We start from the raw sequence: 22,715 nt of genomic DNA, 5'->3' as shown, positions 1-22,715 counted from the left end.
ATCTCTTGAAAAAGCAGGTCTTTAATTAGGTGCAGCATATATGGCTGTTGGCCTTATTTACACATATTGATGGTTGATGTCTGCAAGATTCCTATATTTTTCTTTGTATTCCCCTTTTTAAAAGATGTGTTTTGTCACTATGATCTTTGCAACTTTTTATCTTCAAGATATAATGGCTTGATGTATGTTTTTCTATGGGATGTTTTATGGTTTTTGATGAACTTTTTGCATACAGTCCAATTTAGAATTTTAAATGTAGCTAACTTATTAGTTTAAATATAAAGAGGACTGCATAATTTTCAATTTTTGATTGGAAATCTACCAGTAATCAATCCATGCCTCTGCATTTCTCCACATCACTTCTGAAAACTTCCCCTAGAAAATTAGTGTTCCAAAAGTGCAGCATTCTTTTTAGTTTCCTTTTGGCAGGAAATTTCTATTGCAAAGAGCAACTTTGATGATATAAACTGAAATCTATGTAAACAGGATCTTGGTAGCAATAAATATATTGTAAGAATGAAAGTATCAGCATTTTATGTTGGCCCTAAATATGCGAAATTAATTAATTGAAACTCACTCATCAAACACATACAAAATTTCTATAATTTTAGGAAAGGAGCAAAGAATATAATCTTGATATCATTAGTTTCGTCATGCTACACCATAAGATTTATCATGAAAATTACACCAAGAAATTTGTACAAAATTCTTGGAAAAAAAAAACACACAGAAAGTTTCATGTTTTTCTTGTGAAGGATGGTCACATATAGTGTTTTTGTTTCTTTGTTGTTTTCCCCCCAAGGGCTATTGTCTGAAGTTAGTTGCTTTAGAATATTGGGAGAGGGATAATTTGAATGGAAATTTAATGCTTAAGTGTTCACTTTAAGTAGGTGACAAAGAACATTGCACCACAGCAAAGCACCAGTTTCTGCCCTTTTCTCTTACAGAACAAAATTTTTGGCCAAAACAGGGCCAAAAGGCTAAAAAAAAAAGTATGGATTATGAGATAAACATTTGTCTTAGAAAAAAAAGCCAAACTGTAATTATGCTGGTTATCCAGTAATACTAACGCCTATGCAGTGCTACTTAGTTACAAATAAAATGGTCAGTGGGTCTTATATGTGCGGGAGGGGCATCTGAGACTTCAAAGTCTTTTTTTAGGCCCAGATCTTTGAACTTTCCAGGAGAGGTCCTTCACATAAGTATGGAGAGTGAGATATAACCTATGATCTTCCTCAATTTGGACCAAGCATGCAATAGTTCTTGAAGGGGTTGAAACCTCCCCTGTAATTGTAGAAATATGATAGTAGTCTCTAGTAGGAAAAAAAAGTATCAAAGACTGAAGTATTGTGGTGAAAAGTTGATTTTAAGTATGAAAAATGTAGTTATGGTTTGGGCAACAGTATTTTTCGAATTTGGTAAAATCTTATGTTATTAAGTAAAGCAAATGCACCTAAATAAGCTCTTGTTGCTGAAGCAAACGTGAATACAATCCTCAGCATAAACTAATTGGGACTGGGAAAATGTTAGGGTTACTCTGAATTCAATATTAAAAACGTAGATAGATTAAATAAGAAAATTGTTTTTTTTTTTAGGTTAAAGAAGTGGGTATGTATAAACCTTTAAACAGGCAAAAATCGTCTCATCTATGAGATGGACAGCTGGTTGTTGTTGTTGTTTAGTTGACGTTTAAGCGAATCAACCGCTAGTATACGTGCGATCCTCTTTTGAAATTTTGGCTTATGAAGCCACGTCACTTTTAAAAACACACAAATGGACAGCTAGTACTTCCACTTCCTGCTTTAAGAATGAGTAATCTAACTCAACAGCAATGTCATTTTTTTATCGCAATACTTTGAGACTAAAAGAGCTTTTTTCACATCTGTTTTAAATAATACTGTTTTCAGTGCATATGTTTTAAAAGGTAATTGAAAAATCAAATAGTTGCAACTACTAATTGGTTATATTTGTTGCAGTCAAGCCAGGATTTATGCATTGGCCCAGGCCTATGGGCGCACAATGCTGGGGGGGGGGGACACTGAACGATTTTTCTCTTAGTAAAACTGGGCTGATGCGATTTATCGTCAAAGGCACTTTGCTGCTGTGCTGCTATTGGCTGAGAAGTGATTTTAAAACAACACAGGAATTCCGTGGTCATTTATAAACTGTCAGATGTCTACCTAGAATGGGAGCTGAGAGCTCGATATCATCTCTCTCTAGCATTGCTTTTGGCTCATCATTCATCAGTTGGTTTCTGTTCAGGGCTTCCACTATCCCCCGATTTTCGAGGATTTTGCTGTAAATCTCTGTGTCTCCCCGAGAAAAATTGCTGGCCCTGGTTGCAGTGCAATAGCTGTACTCTAAAACGCTTTCAGGAAGGCCTAGTCAAACTTTAACATGAAGATCAGGGGTAGAGGGTTCAGCAACTTCTCTCTCGCAATGGTAATTTCTGTTCATTCTAAGTTTTAATAAAAAAAAACATGTTTTGTCACTAATACCTGTATAATGTACAATTTTACTTGCTTGTCAACTTAAAATTTTGTATGCTTTTGAGTTTTTAGCTGTAGATAATTTTTTTGTACTACATACAATTCAATTTTCTAGTTGCAAACATTCAGTACAGGACGAGCTCCAAAGAGCCTTTCTACATTATCAGATGGAGTGTTTCTCTCGACTATTTTAAATAAAATGTAAGTTACTTTTTATATATTAGCTAGTATTTGCTAGCTTCTTTTGACAGAGATGTTTGACCCTTTGACGAAGGACCAGAGAAATGTTTTATTTGGAGGGGTAAGGTCAAAGAAAAAAGATAGAGCATCAATAAAAGATAAAAAAAACTAAATGCAAACAGTTAAAACAAAGCAAACAATTAAAAAAGTTTGGATTAGTGTCAAGATCAAACTTCAATAATTGAACAAAGACACACTTGTAAAAACACAACAGATTCTTAGATTGACTACTGGGCCTTGTAGCGGAGCTTTACTTCTAGGTGAAGAATACAAGTTCAGAATTTTCAGCATTAAGTTCAACTCCAAGCCATTTTCAGACTTTTCTTTGAATTTATTGCTGACTTCAGAAAGAAATTTGGATACAAGGCAAAATTACATTGTAGTCGAGTGTTTATGGCTGATCTGCACTTCTTCTTGGGATATTTTGTGATGTTAGAGCTCCTAAACACCATTGAGATTTTAAGTTTAAAACGTATTCTATCACATTTAAGCCGTCTTATATTGTCAGAAGGGAAATGGCTGTAACTTAAGGCTAATAAACAGCAATATATTGCCCATCCTAATTTTGTATTGAGATAGAGAGATCTGAATGTCGAAGTTCAATCAAGCCTGCAAAGTGAAAGAAAAACATCCTTTTATGTTGGTATTGATGATGTAAGCGCGAAAAATATGAGCAAGGTGAAATTTTAGAAGAAGGAAATTGGTAAGAGATGCTAGCCAGCACTAGTTAAGACTCCCTTAGAGAAGTCCCAAATGTTTTTTTTCAGTTGTGTGACAATCTTGGTAGTAACTATCCCCTAAACTAGAAGTGGAGTCTTTAGCTTAATTTTTAGTTTTTTGGAGTAGATTATTGGGTACCTTAAACTGGTTGAAATCGTATCTACAGAATCAGACATGAAGAGAGGGAAGGTTGAAGAGGCTTGTATGTGCCTCAACAAATCCAGATGCTATTGTGGGTACTCCTGAATTTTCAATTAACAGAAATTATATGATTGTTTTAATGTGGTCTCCTCTGTAAGATTCCATGGCCAGAAGAGGACAAAGAAAAAGAAATCAGCAACTTCAACAACAAATAAAAAGTGATTCCAGTTGCCCATCTAAAAAAGTACTTTAAATCACAAACCTGGCAGGGTTTCTTTTATTGGCTGCTCCAGGGGTAACCAAATACAAAATAAATATTAGCTAGAAATTGTGTTAACGTTCTTTTTGATAAGATAGATAAGATTTATTCATCACGAAACACACGTACAATCTTACATTTACTATTCCCCCAAAGGCTCTTTGGCCTGTAACAAGAGACCAAACAAATGGTATCTTCCTGTAGACTCCGAGAGCATATTCTAGATCATGTTACAAGCCTTCTGGGGGTTGGAATCGGACCACCATGAGGGTGTATCAGGAATATGTAAGTTCTTGGAAGTGATGAGATGCTAATTCAATTTGATAAAAATAAAAAATATATTATTATATTGCCCAAGAGAAGGGTTGTCATACAACCTTAGAAAAGTGAAAAAAGTAGGCGAGAGAACATAAAAGAGATTTCAAATCAGGCAAGGGTTAAAATGAAGAACGCTTAGTTTTCTAACTGACTGTCCATACTTTACTATAATGTTTCGAAATTGGCTACAGCGAAATTGGCTAAGTTGAACTAGGCTCAAACATGATTTTAAGACCCAATCCTAGAAAAATGCGTTTTAGCTTTCTAAGAAATCCAAGACTCCTGGAGACTTTCATTTTGTTCAAGTCAATATGACACTTCAGTGAAAGATTGTCATCAAGCAAGATGTTTTGGAATCCAAATAAAACATGAAATCGCAAAGAAAGGAAAAAACGAGGACAATAAACAGCCAGTAAAAAAATTGAAAAACTACGGAAATATTTTGGTCAAGACCTCCACTTGACCGTCTTCAGTGCAAAATAAAGCTGACAAAAATATAAAAGACCAAGCCTTAAAACAAAACACGAAACTAAAATAGGATGACCCTTTCTGAGTAACGGTGAAAGGGTAACTGAATAAAAAACAAAAGTCTAAATGACATTTCACAATTTCATCTTACTTGAAGTACTCTTAAAGGCTAATCGCTTTCCAGGTAGATTATTGCCAGAGATTCTATTTGATTGCAATACATAATTTTGTTGACATATGTAAAAACAATCAGAAGTAATAAATTCATCATAAATGGAGAATTAAGTTTCTCCAGTGTCTCTATTGAGAACTACCTTTTGGTGAATGCTTTTTTGTTATCTCAACTGCTTCCTTGAAAACTTACATGAGACCTTTAACGGGGGCAATAATGGAGGTGTTGTCAAATAAAATGAAATGATGTGGATTATCATACACATGTTAAGCCAAGGTGGAATAAAAAATCTCAGGCCTTTGGTGTAGCCCCATGGTCTTGTCGATTGAAGACCATGTTCCGATAATCTCTTCCCAAATTGCTGTTGAGTTCTATCAATATAAAAACAGCCACAAGAACAGAGAATTCTATAAACACTGCTATCAAACAGTTCGTGGTAACGAACTATAGTAAGGAGCGACCCGGCTCAATAGTAACCAAAACTCTAAAAAATGGAATTTTGATACCAATAGCTGCATCAAAAGAATCGCATTTTAATGCTGATTTTAAATATATAAGTTTCATCAAGTTTAGTCTTACCCATAAAAAGTAACGAGCCTGAGAAAATTTGCGTTATTTTAGAAAATAGGGGGAAACACACCCTAGAAGTCATAGAATCTTAACGAAAATCACACCATCAGATTCAGCGTATCAGAGAACCCTACTGTCGAAGTTTCAAGCTCCTATCTACAAAAATGTGGAATTCTGTATTTTTTGCCAGAAGGCAGATCACGGATGCGTGTTTATTTGTTTGTTTGTTTTTTTTCCCCAGGGGTGATCGTATCGACCCAGTTGTCCTAGAATGTTGCGAGAGGACTCTTTCTAACGGAAATGAAAAGTTCTAGTGACCCTTTTAAGTGACCAAAAAATTGGAGGGCACCTAGGCCCCCTCCCACGCTAATTATTTTCCCAAAGTCAACGGATCAAAATTCTGAGATAGCCATTTTATTCAGCGTAGTCGAAAAACCTTATAACTATGTCTTTGGGGATGACTTACTCCCCCACAGTCCCCGTGGGAGGGGCAACAAGTTACAAACTTTGACCAGTGCTTACATATAGTAATGGTTATTGGGAAGTGTACAGGTGTTTTCAGGAGGATTTTTTGGTTGGGGGGAGGGGTTGAGAAGAGGGGGATATGCTGAGGGATTTTGTCATGGGGGAAGAAAATTTCCATGAAGGGAGCGCAGGATTTACTAGCATTATTAAAAAAAAACAATGAAAAATAAATATGAAAAAGTTTTTTTTTCAGCGGGAAGTAAGGAGCAGCATTAAAACTTAAAACAAACAGAAATTATTACCCATATGAGAGGCTCACCTCCTCCTAATACCTCACTCTTTACGCTAAAGTATTTTTAGTAATTTCAACGATTTATCCTACGGCTTTTTTGATTCAGGGGTCATTCTTAATGAATTGGGACAAAATTTAAGCTATAGCGTAAAGAGCGAGGTACTGAAGAGGAGGCGAACCCCCTCGTATATGTTATAAAAACATGAGAATAAAAAAGTTCTTTATGTAAGCTAATTTATAAGTTACGTATATCTTTTACCAATAAAAAGATTCGTAAAAAATTAAATGTTCTATTTGCCTTTTTAAGTAACCAAAAAATCGGAGGGCAACTAGGCTTCCTCCTGCGCTCTTTTTTTTTCAAAATCATTCGATCAAAATTATGAGAAAGCCATTTAGCAAAAAAAAATATACAAATTTTGTTTTAACTATTCCTCTGCGGAGAGCCAAAATCAAAACATGCATTGATTCAAAAACGTTCAGAAATTAAATTATAAAAACAAGTTTTTTTAACGGGTAGTAAGGAGCGACATTAAAACTTAAAACGAACAGAAATTACTTCATATATGAAAGGGCTGCTTCCTCATCAACGCCCCGCTCTTTACGCTAAAGTTTTTTACTGTTTGAAAAAGTAGAATTAAGAGGAAGAGTCAAACTTTAGCGTAAAGAGCGGGGTGTTGATGAGGAAGCAGCCCTTTCATATACGAAGTAATTTCTGTTCGTTTTAAGTTTTAATGTCGCTCCTTACTTCCCTTTAAAAAAAAACTTGTTTTTTTTATTTAATTCATAATAGGGCTGGTTTTATCTCTGCCGCTTTTGAAAAGGCTCTGTATCGTATTTCAGTTTTTAAAGGTGACATTAAGTTTATGTCTTTTTAGGATTCTTTTCAGTTTGTCACTCAATTTTGGAATGTAGGGTAGAACAGTGAAAAGTTTCTTATCATCCACCAATGGGACGATATCTGTTGGGGCTAGTGGAGTTGATGGATTCTTGTCTGCCTTGTTTCGTCTTTTATCTATAATGGTTTTAAGTAATTTTATGGGTACCCAGTGCAAAATAAAATGTCCTTCTCATAGTTCAATTCTGAGACTGTTTGAGGCGCCGAGCATATTCTTATTACTCGGTCAACCAAAAAATGACTACTCCTCTTTTTATGCAGGGAGAGTGGGTGGAGGATGCGCAGGCTTTTTATGCGCAGGCTTTCTATAAATAGAAAATTCAAGGCTAAGAGACTTATTGAAAATTAAGACATCTAGAAAACGAAGTGTGTGGTTATCTTCTAGTTCTAAAATGAACTAAAATTTAGAGTCCAAAGTGTTTAGATGAGTCAAGAAGGAGTTCAGTGACTCCCCTCCATGATCCCACACAGAAATAACATCATCTACAAACCGACCACAGAACCTTTGTTTCAGAGGAAAAGTTTTCAAAGCAGAGGTTTCAATAAATTCCATATAAAAGTTGCCAAAAATGGTGAAAGGCTCGTACCCATCGGCAGACCCATGACTTGGGTGAAAAATTGGTTTTTATATCGGAAATATGAGGAGGGTCTATTGCAAAGACGCACGAGATGCATACTAGTTTCTATATCCAGTGTTTTCTAGTTCATTTGGTTAATATTATCTTCTAATTTCCTTTGAAGAGCCAGTTCATATTTTTAATATCACAAGATGTATGCATAGAAATGGCATCGAAACTGGCCAAAATTGTATTTTTTTTTATTTCAAGGTCTTTTAATTTTTCATCAAGGTGAACTGAATGCTTAATGTAAGAGGTTTGCGTCTGCATAAGGGGGTAAAAAAGTGTTGAAAACCATTTTCCCAATCTGGCAGTCAGAAAACTATAAGAAACCACAATTGGTCGTAGAGGAACACCATCATTGGGGAGACTGTACAAGTCGAATATTAAGTTTTTGATCAATTTTGAAAACTATGCAGCCCCGCAGTTTGGAAATTTTAGAGGTTTCTAGAATAACTATCTACGTTATCCCTCTAAAGCCGTTTTTTTAGAATTGTCTGGAGACATGAATCCAATTAAGAAATTGTGTAAATCTGTAATTCGTTAGAACTCTGAAGCTTAAACGCTGCTTTTGAAAGTGATGTTGGAAAATTGAACCAATATTTAATAGTTCAAACTAAAATGATTATTTTTATTGAAACAAAACATTTTCTGTATAGTTTTTTAGGAATTAATTCAGTGCCAAAAGAGAGTTACGCCATAAACAACTCCAAAAAGGTCATTTTTAATGCGCCATTTTAAGGTCACGCTAATAATGCTTACTTTACACTTTGTCAGAAACCTTTCTGCTAACTTTGTAATTTTGCAGTGACCCGTCCTGGTTTACAGAGTCATGGCTAGTCAAGATCAAGCAAGACACAGGGGCTAATTGGAGATTGAAGGTATTTTTTCCCCTTTAAGCATGTTTTGTTAGATGAAAAAAAAAAAACAAAAAACAAACAGAAATGACCGTGGATTGTCAGTTAAATCGACATATGCTGACATTTCTTCTTTAAGGTTTTGATAATTTTTCATTTATGAAAGTAAGAAAGGTGAAAACGTTTCAGACGTATTTTGTTTTCAGTAAAGCGCAAATTGTGTTTTGGTCTTGAGAGGGCTTAGGGGTTATCAGCGCTACTCATGTTAATTTTTGCTCGTTTTTGAGTTTGACTCGGCTATTTATTGTAATTTCTGTTTGTTCTGAGTTTTGTTTATTTATTGATATTAATTTGTGGTAGTTTACGCTTGGAAGATTATTTGACTTTATTTTCCTCATTTTTGGCTTAATGGAGCTCTTTACTTTTCTTTGAAAAACTTGTCTTGAGGAAAAAGTTTTTAAAATAAATTTCTGTTCGTTTTTTATTGACATAGTCTTTTTCATAAAAAAAATTGTATATCTTTTCAGTTTTCTTCTGTAAGAATCCTTAATATGGGTTGCTATTTGTCTGCTGTAGAAACTTTTTTAACAGTTTTTAATCCTGAGACAAACAGTATTTTTCAATTTAATTTTATAGCTTAAGTTGACCTGAAAATTAAAGTTAATATCATTCCCAAAAGATTCTATCTATGCTCTTTGACAACCTGGATACACTTACATTCTTTTTATTTATTTAAATGGTTAGAGCAGAGGTAGTAATAGTAATATCCACAAAAGTTTCAGCTTAATACCCCCAGTCGTTCCCGATATATTGCTGAGGTGTCTTATTGGCAACCATTTAACACAGGCCCTTTGATTTAGTTTATAGCAACATTTAGTTTTAAAGCATAATGGGCTGATTGCATTATTAAGGTGGGTTGACATGCCTAATATCCCTAAAGACATAGTTGCTGGACCGTTCTACTATGCTGAACGAAATGGCTGTCTCAGAATTTTGACTGGATGCGTTTGGAAAATGAAGGGGCTTGAGAGAAGGGCTGCTTACCCTCTAATCTCTTGTTACTCGTAAAATGGGCACCAGACATTCGCGCTTTGATTTGAGTGCAAGGGGGGGACTTCCTCCTTCACATATCTAGTAAAACATTTTAAACTAGTAAAAATATTTTGAATGTATTTTGTTTTCAGTAAAGTACAAATTATGTTCTGGTCTTGAGAAGGCATGGGGGTTGTCAGCCCTACTCATATTAATTTTTGCTTGTTTTGAGTTTTACTCGGTTATTTATTGTATGATTTAAATAAACATAATACGTTTAAAATATTTTAACTATTTTAACTTTAATAAATTAAAAATTATTAAAGCTTTGAGGAATATATATCAATATACGTTTAACAAACTGAGAACCCACGGCCGTTTTTTCGGTAAAGTGCAAATTATATTCTGGTCTTGAGAAGGTATGGGGATTGTCAAAGACATAATTTTCAGGCCTTTCAACTACACTGGACAAAATGGCAACCTCAAAATTTTGATTAGATGTATTTTCGGAATTGATAGGCGTAAAGGGGGGGGGAGATTGCCCTCCAATCACTTTTGACTAATAAAATGGGTACTATCTCTTTCAATTTCCAATCGAATTAGCCTTTTTCGAAGTTTCTAGGACAAAAAAATGGCCATCTCAAAATTTCTATCTGATGCCTTAAGGGAAAATACGAGGTTTGGGGGGGGTTTATCCACTTCCGATCACTCTGAATCTTAAAAAGAGCACTAGAACTTCTGATTACCAATCCAGCGAGCCCCCTCCGAAGTTTATACGATCACTCTTTCTATATATACCTTATATGCCCCCAGGGCATAATTTACCTTGCCCTGAGGGCTGTGGGAAGGGGTTGTCATCCTCAAAGACATAATTTCTGGTCCTTACAATTACGTTGAACAAAACGGCTATCTCAAAATTTTGATTGGATGAGTTTGGGGAAATGGTGGGCTAGGGAGGGGGTTAGTAGCCCTCGAATCACTTTCGACTATTAAAAATGAACATTTCAATTTTCAATCGAATGGGTTGTTTTCAAAGTCTCTGCGACAACAGCTGGCCGTTTAAAAATTTCTATCAGGTACATTCCGGGAAAATACAAGGTGTGTGAGGGGGGTATCCACCCTCCGATCACTCTGAGTGTTAAAAAGGAATCTAGAACTTCCTACTAAGAAGAACTAGAACTTCCTTCCAACTCTCGCGCTTTGATTTGAATGCAAAAGGGGCATAGCTTACAACTCTTGTCCTGAAAGTTAGTCGCCCTTCAATCATTTTTGACTATTAAAATGGGCACTGGTCCTTTCAATTTCCAATGGAATGAGCTATTTTTGAAGTTTCTACGACAGCAAATGGTCATCTCAAAATTAAAATCAGATGCATTTCGGGAAAATACGAAGTGGGGGGTATCCACCTTCCGATCACTCCGAGTCTTAAAAAGAGAACTAGAACTTCTGATTATCAATCAAATGTGCCCCATCCAAAGGGTATACAATCATCCTTTCTATATATACCTCATATACCCCCGAGGAATTACTTACAACCCCTGCCCTGAGGCTTGGGGGGTTTGTCATCCCCGAATACATAATTCCCAGACCTTTCAATTACGTTGAACAAAATGCCTATCTCAAAATTTGTATTGGATGTGTTTGGGGAATTGATGGGCGTGCGAGGGGGGTTAATTTGCGTCCAATCACTTTCGACTATTAAAAAGGGCACTGGATCTTTCAATTTCAAATAGAATGAGCTGTTTCCGAAGTTTCTACGACAACAAATGGCTATCTCAAAATTTCTGTCAGATGTATTTCGGGAAAATACGAGATGGGGGGGGGTATCCACCCATTGATCAGTTCGAATCTTAAAAAGAATACTAGAACTTCTGATTACCGATCCAATGAGCTCCATCCGAAGTTTATACGATTACCCTTTCTATATATACCTTATGTGCCCCCAGGGCTTAACTTACAACCCTTGTCCTGAAGGCTTGTCATCCTCAGAGACATAATTTCCGAAGCTTTCAACTACGTTGAACGAAATGGCTATCTCAATATTTTGCTTTGATGTGTTTGAGGAAATGGAGGGCTTGGGAGGGGGTTATTTGCCCTTCAATCACTTTCGCCTATTAAAAGAGCACCAGTCCTTTCAATTTCCAATTGAATAAGCTCATTTTGAAGTTTCTACGACAACAAATGGCCATCTCAAAATTTCTGTCAGATGCATTTCGGGAAAATAAGAGCTGTTGGGGGGGGGGGGGTTATACACCCTCTGATTACTCTGAATCTTAAAAAGGGCAATAGAACATCTGATTTCCAATCAATTGAGCCCATTCCGCAGTTTTTTCGATCATCGTTTCTGTATATACCTTATATAACCCTAGGACATAACTTATAACCCCTGCCCTGTGGGCTGTGCGGGGGTTGTCATTCATCAAAGACATAATTTCCGGATCTTTCAATTCCGCTGAACAAAGTGGCTGTTTTAAAATTTTGATTGGATGTGCTTGGGGAGATGGTGGGCGTGGAAGGGGGGTCACTTGCCCTCCAATCATTTTTGACTATTTGAAAGGGCACTAGCCCTAAGTTTTTATGACAACGAATAGCCATCCCAAAATTTCTGTGAGATGCATTTCGGGATAACTCAAAGCCCTTGCCCTGAGGGCTGTGGGGGGGAGGTTATCATCCTCAAACACATAATTTCCAATACATTTTGTTCAACGACGTCCAGTAAAATTGCTATCTGAAAATTCTGCTTTAATGGGTTTCGGGAAATAGTGGGCGTGGGAAGGGGTTAGTTAACCCCAATCACTTTTGGCTATTAAAAAGGGCACTAGCCCTTTCAATTTTGAATCGAATGAGCCCTTTTTGAAGTTTCGAAAAGAAGTAGCGCTGTGTCTCTTGATTTTTATGGCACTTGATATTAACCAAGTGACATAGCAATCGCAAATTCTGTCGGTCTGTCTGTCGGTCCCGGTTTTGCTACTTTAGGCACTTCCAGGTAAGCTAGGACGATGAAATTTGGCAGGCGTATCAGGGCTGGACCAGATTAAATTAGAAATTCATTTTCCCGATTTGACCGTCTGGAGGAGGGGAGTGGGGGGCCCGTTAATTCGGAAAAAATAGAAAAAGTGAAATATTTTTAACTTACGAACGGTTGATCAGATCTTAATGAAATTTGATGTTTGGAAGGATATCGTGTCTCAGAGCTGTCATTTGAAATCCCGACCGAATCTGGTGACATTGGGGGGAGTGGGGAGGGGGCAACCTAAAAACTTGGAAAACACTTAGAGTGGAGGGATCGGGATGGAACTTGGTGAGAAAAATAAGCAAAAGTCCTAGATACATGATTAACATAACCAGAACGGATCCGCTCTCTTTGGGGTAGTTGGAGGGGGGGGGGGTTAATTCTGAAAAATTAGAAAAAATGAGGTATTTTTAACTTACGAACGGGTGATCGGATCTCAACGAAATTTAATATTTAGAAGGGTATCGTGTCTCAAAGCTCTTATTTTAAATCCCAACCGAATCTGGTGACATTAGGGGGGGGGGGGGGTTTGGGGGGACCTAAAATCATGGAAAACGCTTTGATTGGAGGGGTCGGGATGAAACTTGGTGGGAAAAATAAGCAGAAGTCTTAGACCCGTGATTTACATAATTGGAACGGATCCGCTCTATTGGGGGGGGGGGGGGTTAATTCTGAAAAATTAGAAAAAAATGGCGTATTTTTAACTTACGAAGGAGTGATCGGATCTTCATGAAACTCCATATTTAGAAGGACCTCGTAACTTAGATCCCTTATTTTAAATCTCAACCGGATCCAGCGTCATTGGGGGGGGGGGCGCGGAAATCTTAGAAAATACTTAAAGCAGAGAGATCAGGATGAAACTGGATGGGAAGAATAAAAACCTGTCTAAGATACGTGACTGACATAATCGGACCGGATCTGCTCTCTTTGGTGGAGTTGGGGGGGGGGGGGTAATTTTGAAAATTGAGGTATTTGTAACTTACGAAAGGGTGACCAGGTCTTAATGAAATTTGATATTTAGAAGGATCTTGTGCTTTAAAGCTCTAATTTTAAATTCCGACCAGATCCTGTGACATTGGGGGGAGTCGGAGAGGTAAACCGGAATTCTTGGAAAACGTGAATTTTTTTTTTATCTTACGAATAGGTGATCTGATCTTAATGAAATTTGATATTTAGAAGGAATTCATGTCTCAGAGCTCTTATTTCAAATCCCGACCAGATCTTTTGACATTGGGGGGAGTTGGAGGGGGAAATCTTGGAAAACACTTGGAGTGGAGGAATCGGGATGAAGCTTGGTGGATAGAATAAGCAAATGTCCTTGATACGTGATTGACGTAACCGCACTGGATTTGCTCTCTTTGGGGGATTTGGGGGGAGGGGTTCAGTGATTTGGCGAGTTTGGTGCTTCTGGACGTGCTAGGACGATGAAAATTGGTAGGCGTGTCAGGGAGCTGCACAAGTTGACTTGATAAAGTCGTTTTCCCAGATTTGACTATCTGGGGGGCTAAAGGGAGAGGCAAAAATAGAAAAAATGAGGTATTTATAACGAGTGGGTGATCGGATCTGAATGAATTTTTATATTTAGAAGGGCTTCGTGAATCAGAGCTCTTATTTTAAATCCTGACCGGCATTAAGCCTCTGATTTTCCTTTTAAATCAATCTATTGATTCTTAGAATTGTGTTAGAGCTCATACCATATGAGCTCTTGGCTCTTAGCTCTTCTTGCCTCGTCACAAGTGCCATATGAGCTCTTAGCTCTTGTTTGTTTCATTTTTTTTTCTGAAATTCTTCTATCATCTATCTATGTTGCTATTTCTGATCCTTGCATTGACTGTATCATTTTATATTAGCTTGCTAGCGCCCAGTTACAAACTATATATTTAAACGGAGGAAACCATTTGGGAGAAGATTAAGGTGAACTCTTCTTTATGGCTAATAATTTTATAAGATTTCTGCTGGTGAAGACAGAATTTTGCACCTAATTAGAGTCCCAATAATAACATCTCTGCAGTGAAAATCTGGTTGATTATACTCGGAGCCGTTCAAAGGGAGAGGGGCAAGCGGCTCAGCTGCCCCGGGTACGGCATCTGGGGTAGGGGCACCGCGTCTGGGGGACTGCCTGCTTTGATCAGATTTTTTACTTTGATTTGTTTTTTTTTGCTTATATTTGAGTCGGGAGGGGGTGATGTAAACAATTTTTCCCCTGGTGCTACTAACCCTAGTAACCGCTCTGATTATACCCGCGTATGTTATAATCCATATTAATAACTACCTAGCGTATAATAACTACCTAGATTGATCTATAGAGCACATGCTTCCAGGAAATCAAAATAGATGGCCTTGATATTTTCTGTGTATCTTTGATTTCCCCTCCCCTATGGAAAATTCTAAAAATCATCCCTGTATTTCTATGAAGCCTTTTTTTTGAAAAAAAATTCTCCATTAAATTTGTTTCTCAGAATATAGGGGTGGTAATTTTATCGTTTAATTTTTTTTTAACACTGAAAATACTAAAAAGGTATTTCCAAATCTAGGGAGAGGGGGGTATTGACCCCAACTGCCATTATCAATTTTTTTTTCTATTTAAGTCTCAGAAATATTAAAGAATTTCTAGGAGTGGAATAAACTCAATTAGCTTGCCTAGCTACCCAATGGCAAGTTAATTCTGAATAGAAAAAAAAAGCTAAAATTGTGTCAAGAAAAGCCCTCCCGCCCACCTCCCACCGCGTGCCAGCCTTAAAAAAAGAAGTCATGTATAATTTAAATTAGTAGCACTTCTTTTTAAACTCAATTTCAGGTCAGCAACTTAAAAAAGGTCTACGACAGGGTCATTGATGCCTACCGGGAAAATTATGGTCAAAAAGTCCCCTCTCACCTGTTACCAGACGTAAACAAAATCGGCGAACATGAAGATGCAGCAGAAATACAAAAACTTATCAAACTAGTTCTGGGTTGTGCTGTTATGTGCGAGAAGCAGACAGGTAAGAAAAAACTTGCCCTTAAGGCCATGTGGCACATTAAAGAATTGCCCTTTAGTACCTTAAGGAATTGCCCCATCTCGTCTATTATAATTTTTGTAGTTTATGTTGCAAAACGAAGGAGAGTTGTCTTTTAAAGTTCAGGAAAGGGCATTCCTAAAAAGTTTTGTAGTATATCTGCTTGGAAGACGTCATAAAAGAGCTGAAAATAGATATTATTTGTGCAATTTGGCTGCTTTGGGAATTCCCTGTAATGCGACCCGCTTTGATTGAAACTTTATTGACATAGGGGATATATTAGTTGTGTTATAGGTACATTGAATAAGCGCTTTGCTTAACAATTAGTAAAAAGACCATATTTTTCTTTATTTTAAACTAGCCTCTCGTTAGATTTTCGAGCTGTTGACGCATTTAAGATCCCCTGTCAATTTTTCTCAAAATTGTAAGGAAATATCTTCTGAGTAATTTGGCGGCTTTGGGAGTGCCCTTTGGTGCTGGGAAAATTTGCTAATGGGCTGTCTTTGAGACGGTCAACAGACGTAACTGTAGCTAAATATGTAGAATCATTCCCTATCTCAACCATAGACAAAGCCGGAACGAGATGAACCTAGTCCGGAGAACATATAAACAAGTATAAACATATGGGTGACATTAGATTTTTTCACGGGTAGGCACATGTGTGGTAGAGGGAAATAATTGGTATGGCTGTAATAAAGAAAAAGGTAAAGTTAACATTGGTTAAGAATGGAAAAGAAAACAAAGAAAGAATTTATAAGGATAATCAAGGTAAAAATAAGTTTTAAAAATAAGTTTTCCTTCTAGTATTGAAAACAAAATCCATTGTTGCACGAAATCGTACTTTTGGATAGATAGAAAACCCTAGTCTTAGAAAAAATAGAAGTGTCAACACTATATTTATTAATAACTAATACAAAATTACGCCAATTGCACAACATTCTCCAGAGGTCGTGAAGATCTTTCATAGCGTTATGGACAAGACTTTATTCTTTTTGTTCACCTTGTGAGAAACAAAGAGGATTCCAATCCTTAAAACTGAGAAATGTTCTGAGTCCTTGTAATGCCAAATAACGGTGCCAGCTCTAAAGCTAAATATTCTACCTTTAACCTTTATTCTACCTAAATATCTACCTAAAAAGGTAGATATTTTACCTTTAACCTTTATTTCTACCTTAATTCTACCTAAAGGTAGAAAGGAGACAAAGATATTCAAAAGCAGAAAGGGGCATTGTACAATTCTGTTAGCTACCGCTCAAAGCCTCAGCAAGGACAGTTTTCTTAGAAAGCGAAGCTAATTATGCCAAGACAGCTAAAACGAGAACTGAATGTAAAGAATTAAAGAAAGAAAAAAATTCAACCCCCCTCCCTTTCTCCAAAAAATGAAATCCTAGAAATGTACATGATAATTAAGCTACAGAGAATTATGCAAGCAAGGCCATTGATGGATCTAGTGAGAAGCCATACCCTCCCCCCTGGCCTCAAACATGCCCTGGACAAAAAAGTTTGACTATCAACTGACGATAAACTTCGTAACCTGAATGATTAAATAATTTTAAATACTTTTAACACAATCCTGAAACATTCCAAGTTTTATACCAAACTTGCACGTAACCTGAAACTGGAAAGATAATGAAAAGAATCGTGAGTTTAACTTTATGAGTCATAAACAAGTTATTTCTGAAGAGAAGTTTTACGTAATTTGCAAGTTTGTGGTGGAATATTTACAACTATAAAAACAAAAAGCATTACTTTTTGCTCTTCTTATAATACGAATGCAATTCTTTTTATGTCCTTCAGTTTTCTGAAAACTCACTATGAATTTCACGAAAAGTCGTTCTTAATAGACGTTTGGTATTTTATTGGATAGGGCTACTCCACCAGTTATTAGAAGATAAAATAAAGGTCCTACAACAAATTTCGAAGGACATTTTATGGCCCAAAAAGAGAGTATAAAAGAGGAAAAATCCAGGCTATTCCACCAGTTATTAGAAGATAGAATAAAGTTCCTACATCAAATTTCGAAGGACATTTTATGGCCCAAAAAGAGAGTATAAAAGAGGAAAAATCCAGGCTATTCCACCAGTTATTAGAAGATAAAATAAAGGTCCTACATCAAATTTCGAAGGACATTTTATGGCCCAAAAAGAGAGTATAAAAGAGGAAAAATCCAGGCTATTCCACCAGTTATTAGAAGATAAAATAAAGGTCCTACATCAAATTTCGAAGAACATTCTATGGCCTAAAAAAGAGTATAAAATAGGAAAAATCCAGGCTATTCCAGTTATTAGAAGATGAAATAAAGGTCCTACAACAAATTTCGAAGGACATTTTATGGCCCAAAAAGAGAGTATAAAAGTGGAAAAATCCAGGCTATTCCACCAGTTATTAGAAGATGAAATAAAGGTCCTACATCAGATTCAGAAGGACATTTTATGGCTCAAAAAGAAGTATAAAAGAGGAAAAATCCAGGCTATTCCACCAGTTATTAGAAGATAAAATAAAGTTCCTACATCAAATTTCGAAGGACATTTTATGGCCCAAAAAGAGAGTATAAAAGAGGAAAAATCCAGGCTATTCCACCAGTTATTAGAAGATAAAATGAAGGTCCTACATCAAATTTCGAAGGACATTTTATGGCCCAAAAAGAGAGTATAAAAGAGGAAAAATCCAGGCTATTCCACCAGTTATTAGAAGATAAAATGAAGGTCCTACATCAAATTTTGAAGGACATTTTATGGCCCAAAAAGAGAGTATAAAAGAGGAAAAATACAGGCTATTCCACCAGTTATTAGAAGATAAAATGAAGGTCCTACATCAAATTTCGAAGAACATTTTATGGCCTAAAAAAGAGTATAAAATAGGAAAAATCCAGGCTATTCCAGTTATTAGAAGATGAAATAAAGGTCCTACATCAAATTTCGAAGAACATTTTATGGCCCAAAAAAGAGTATAAAATAGGAAAAATCCAGGCTATTCCACCAGTTATTAGAAGATAAAATAAAGGTCCTACATCAAATTTCGAAGAACATTTTATGGCCCAAAAAAGAGTATAAAATAGGAAAAATCCAGGCTATTCCACCAGTTATTAGAAGATAGAATAAAGTTCCTACATCAAATTTCGAAGGACATTTTATGGCCCACAAAGAGAGTATAAAAGAAGAAAAATCCAGGCTATTCCACCAGTTATTAGAAGATAAAATGAAGGTCTTACATCAAATTTCGAAGGACATTTTATGGCCCAAAAAAGAGTATAAAATAGGAAAAATCCAGGCCATTCCACCAGTTATTAAAAGATAAAATAAAGCTCCTACATCAAATTTCGAAGGAGATTTTATGGCCCAAAAAAGAGTATAAAATAGGAAAAATCCAGGCTATTCCACCAGTTATTAGAAGATAAAATGAAGATCCTGCATCAAATTTCGAAGGACATTTTATGGCCCAAAAAGAGAGTATAAAAGAGGAAAAATCCAGGCTATTCCACCAGTTATTAGAAGATAAAATGAAGGTCCTACATCAAATTTCGAAGGACATTTTATGGCCCAAAAAGAGAGTATAAAAGAGGAAAAATCCAGGCTATTCCACCAGTTATTAGAAGATAAAATGAAGGTCCTACATCAAATTTCGAAGGACATTTTATGGCCCAAAAAGAGAGTATAAAAGAGGAAAAATCCAGGCTATTCCACCAGTTATTAGAATTTAAAATGAAGGTCCTACATCAAATTTTGAAGGACATTTTATGGCCCAAAAAGAGAGTATAAAAGAGGAAAAATCCAGGCTATTCCACCAGTTATTAGAAGATAAAATAAAGGTCCTACATCAAATTTCGAAGGACATTTTATGGCCCAAAAAGAGAGTATAAAAGAGGAAAAATCCAGGCTATTCCACCAGTTATTAGTAGATAAAATGAATGTCCTACATCAAATTTCGAAGGACATTTTATGGCCCAAAAAGAGAGTATAAAAGAGGAAAAATCCAGGCTATTCCATCAGTTATTAGAAGATAAAATAAAGGTCCTACATCAAATTTCGAAGGACATTTTATGGCCCAAAAAGAGAGTATAAAAGAGGAAAAATCCAGGCTATTCCACCAGTTATTAGAAGATAAAATAAAGTTCCTACATCAAATTTCGAAGGACATTTTATGGCCCAAGAAAAGAGTATAAAATAGGAAAATTCAAGAGAATATTTTTTCTTACCAAGAAGAAAAAAGTGTTGATGCTCCATGGCGCAATATTACTATCTAAAACCGCAGATTATTGTGAAACATAATAAATAATCTGTGCTAAAACTATTAGATTGCCCCCTTGCGGGAAATTTCAAATAGTCCCGCCACTTTGTGGATCCCTCTCCCATTTTTTTATCAAATTCTGGCTATTTCTCTGTTGCAGTGTTGATAAGATTTTAGCACTAGAAATTTTCGTATTTGCTTAATTTTAATCGAACCCCCCCTTTTAGAAATCCTGGATAGGCCACTCAGTTAAGTCATACCTGTTAGATGAGACAGTAGCGAACCACTTCCCCGGATCACTACATTTCTTTCTGCTTTTGTAACAATTATTCAGTAACCGAAACTGGATTGTTGATGGGAGATCAAATGGAAGGAGATTTTTATACGCGCCGAGACCTAGTAGACAAATATTACTGGTTTTGACCCTACTGATTAAGTTTCTTCAGTGATCGACGCCGAGGCTTGCAAAATGATTTAAGCTATCGAATGGCCCCAAAAGTAGACACAGTCTGGAGTTTTGAAACGAAGACCCTACTGCTAGGCTTATCATAAAAACACATTTTGGCTATTGTGTTTGGTTTAAACATGAGTTTCTGTATTATAAGCACCGGTTCTAGACGTTTATCCCCCCTGAAAACACCCCAACCCCCTGTGGAAAGTAACCTGCAGAAAATACCGCCACCACCGCAGAAAATACCCCCACCCAGTGCAAAATATCCACCGGAAAATGCATCCTCGCTGAAAGCAAATTATTCCCAAAAAATTTATTCATCACTGAAAATCCCCCAGACAATCCCCTCTCCCCTTCGCTGTAGAAAATCCCCCAAAATGTCTGTATGTTCCCCAATTGCAAATACTATCTGTAAGCAATGCACAAATTAAAAAACTTAAAAAGGGATTTAAACTCCTACAATGGGGTTCTCTGATTTTTTTGTAGTTTTGGAGGGTGGTAGATACCTCAAAGGTGCATTTAAATGCCAAACCATCCCAGCTCCCATTGAGCCATCAGACAAATACAGAATTAGTTCTAAGGAATAGACGAGGGGATGGTGGATGTAAAAATCAACGTATGATAAACTCTGACCACCATAAATATCAATGAGTCGGTAGAACTTATCCGTGAAAATCTATCAGACGTGACGATGGTAAGCCCGGAGAAAACATTACTGTTGACCTTTTTCAAGTGTAAAAAATTCTAGCTGACGGTTTTTCCTTCCCTTTTTTACATTTATTCCAGTTTTTATATCTATATAACCCATTATGCTTATTGTTTATACTCATGTACTAATCCGGACGCCTTCTGACCTAAGAAATTCCCTCATTGTAGTCCGAACAGTACACTTTCGTACTCGGTGACCGTTTTGTTGCAAAAACTATAGGACCCTGACATCTGTAACCTTCTGTATTCTATACCCTATAAAAACAAGAGCTAAGAACTCATATGGCACTTGTGACGAGCCAGAAGAGCCAAGTGCTAATATGGTATGAGCTCTATTAAAATTCTAAGAATCAATAGATTGCTTTAAAAGGAAAATCAGAGGCTTAATGCCGGTCGGCATTTAAAATAAGAGCCTTCTCACGAGGTCCTAAATATCAAAATTCATTAAGATCCGATCACCCACTCGTAAGTTAAAAATACCTCAATTTTTCTAATTTCTCCTCTCCCTTCAGCCCCCCAGATGGTCAAATCGGGAAAAACGACTTTATCAAGTCAATTTGTACAGCTCCCTGAAACGCCTACCAATTTTCATCGTCCTAGAACGTCCAGAAGCACTAAACTCGCCAAAGCACTGAACCCCACCATCTAACTCCCCCAAAGAGAGCGGATCAAGTCCGGTTACGTCAATCACGTATCTACGACATTTATAAGCGTTTTCCAAGATTTCCGGTTTCCTCCTCCAACTCCCCCCAATGTCAACAGATCTGGTCGGGATTTGAAATAAGAGCTCTGAGATATGAGTTCCTTCTAAATATCAAATTTCATTAAGATCCGGTCACCCGTTCTTAAGTTAAAAATACCTCAATTTTTCTAATTTTTCCAAATTAACAACCCCTAACTCCCCCAAAGAGAACTGATCCGTACCAATTATTTCAACCTCTTATCTATAACTTTTGCTTATTCTTCCCATCAAGTATCATCCCGATCTCTCCACTCTAAGCGTTTTCCAAGATTTCCGGCTTCCAAGATTTCTGTTTCCCCCCTCCAACCCTCCATGTCCCTGGATCCGATTCGAATTGAAAATGGAGCATCTGAGACGTAAGATTCTTCTATATATCAAGTTTCATTAAGATCCGATCACCCTTTCGTAAGATACCTCGATTTTCACGTTTTCCAAATATTCCGGCTTTCCCCTCCAACCCCCTTCGATGTCACCGGATCTAATCGGGATTTAAAATGAGAGTTCTAAAGCACAAGATCCTTCTAGATGTCAAATTTCATTAGATTTGATCACCCTTTCGTAAGTTACAAATACCTCATATTTTGTAATTTTTCCGAATTACTTCCCGTCCCCCCCCCAAACTCCACCAAAGAGAGCGGATCCGGTCCGGTTATGTCAGTCACCTATCTTGAACTTGAGCTTTTTCTTTTCACCAAGTTTCATCCTGATCTCTCCGCTCTAAGCGTTTTCCAAGATTTCCAGTCCTCCCCTAAATGACACTGGATCCGGTCGGGATTTAAAATAAGAAATCTGAGCTTCGAGGTCTTTCTAAATATGAAATTTCATTAAAATGTGATCATTCTTTCGTAAGTTAAGAATATCTAATTTTTTTAGAATCAACCCTCCTCCAACTCCCCCAAAGAGAGCAGATCCGTTCTGGTTATGTCAATCCCGTATATAGGACTTGTGCTTATTTTTTCCACAAAGTTTCGTCCCGATCCCTCCACTCTAAGCATTTTCCAAGATTTTAGGTTCTGCCCCCCCAACTTCCCCTTCACCGGATG

General features: G+C 36.7%; 1 protein-coding gene across 2 annotated transcripts in view; it reads left to right on the top strand.

Annotated features, from left to right (window-relative positions):
- The window catches only part of LOC136037888 (protein Hook homolog 3-like), a 99,439-nt gene that overhangs the window by 13,555 nt on the left and 63,169 nt on the right, over positions 1 to 22,715 (top strand). For both annotated transcript variants that reach the window (XM_065720742.1, XM_065720741.1), the window contains exons 2-4: positions 2,605 to 2,690; positions 8,455 to 8,527; positions 15,346 to 15,529. In XM_065720742.1, the coding sequence (XP_065576814.1) occupies positions 2,605 to 2,690; positions 8,455 to 8,527; positions 15,346 to 15,529 (343 nt within the window). The remainder of the gene's footprint in view (positions 1 to 2,604; positions 2,691 to 8,454; positions 8,528 to 15,345; positions 15,530 to 22,715) is intronic.

Source organism: Artemia franciscana, chromosome 17, assembly GCF_032884065.1.
Source record: "Artemia franciscana chromosome 17, ASM3288406v1, whole genome shotgun sequence".
NCBI lineage: Eukaryota > Metazoa > Arthropoda > Branchiopoda > Anostraca > Artemiidae > Artemia > Artemia franciscana.
The sequence above is the reverse complement of the archived record's forward strand: the minus strand, read 5'-3'. Positions and strand labels throughout refer to the sequence as shown.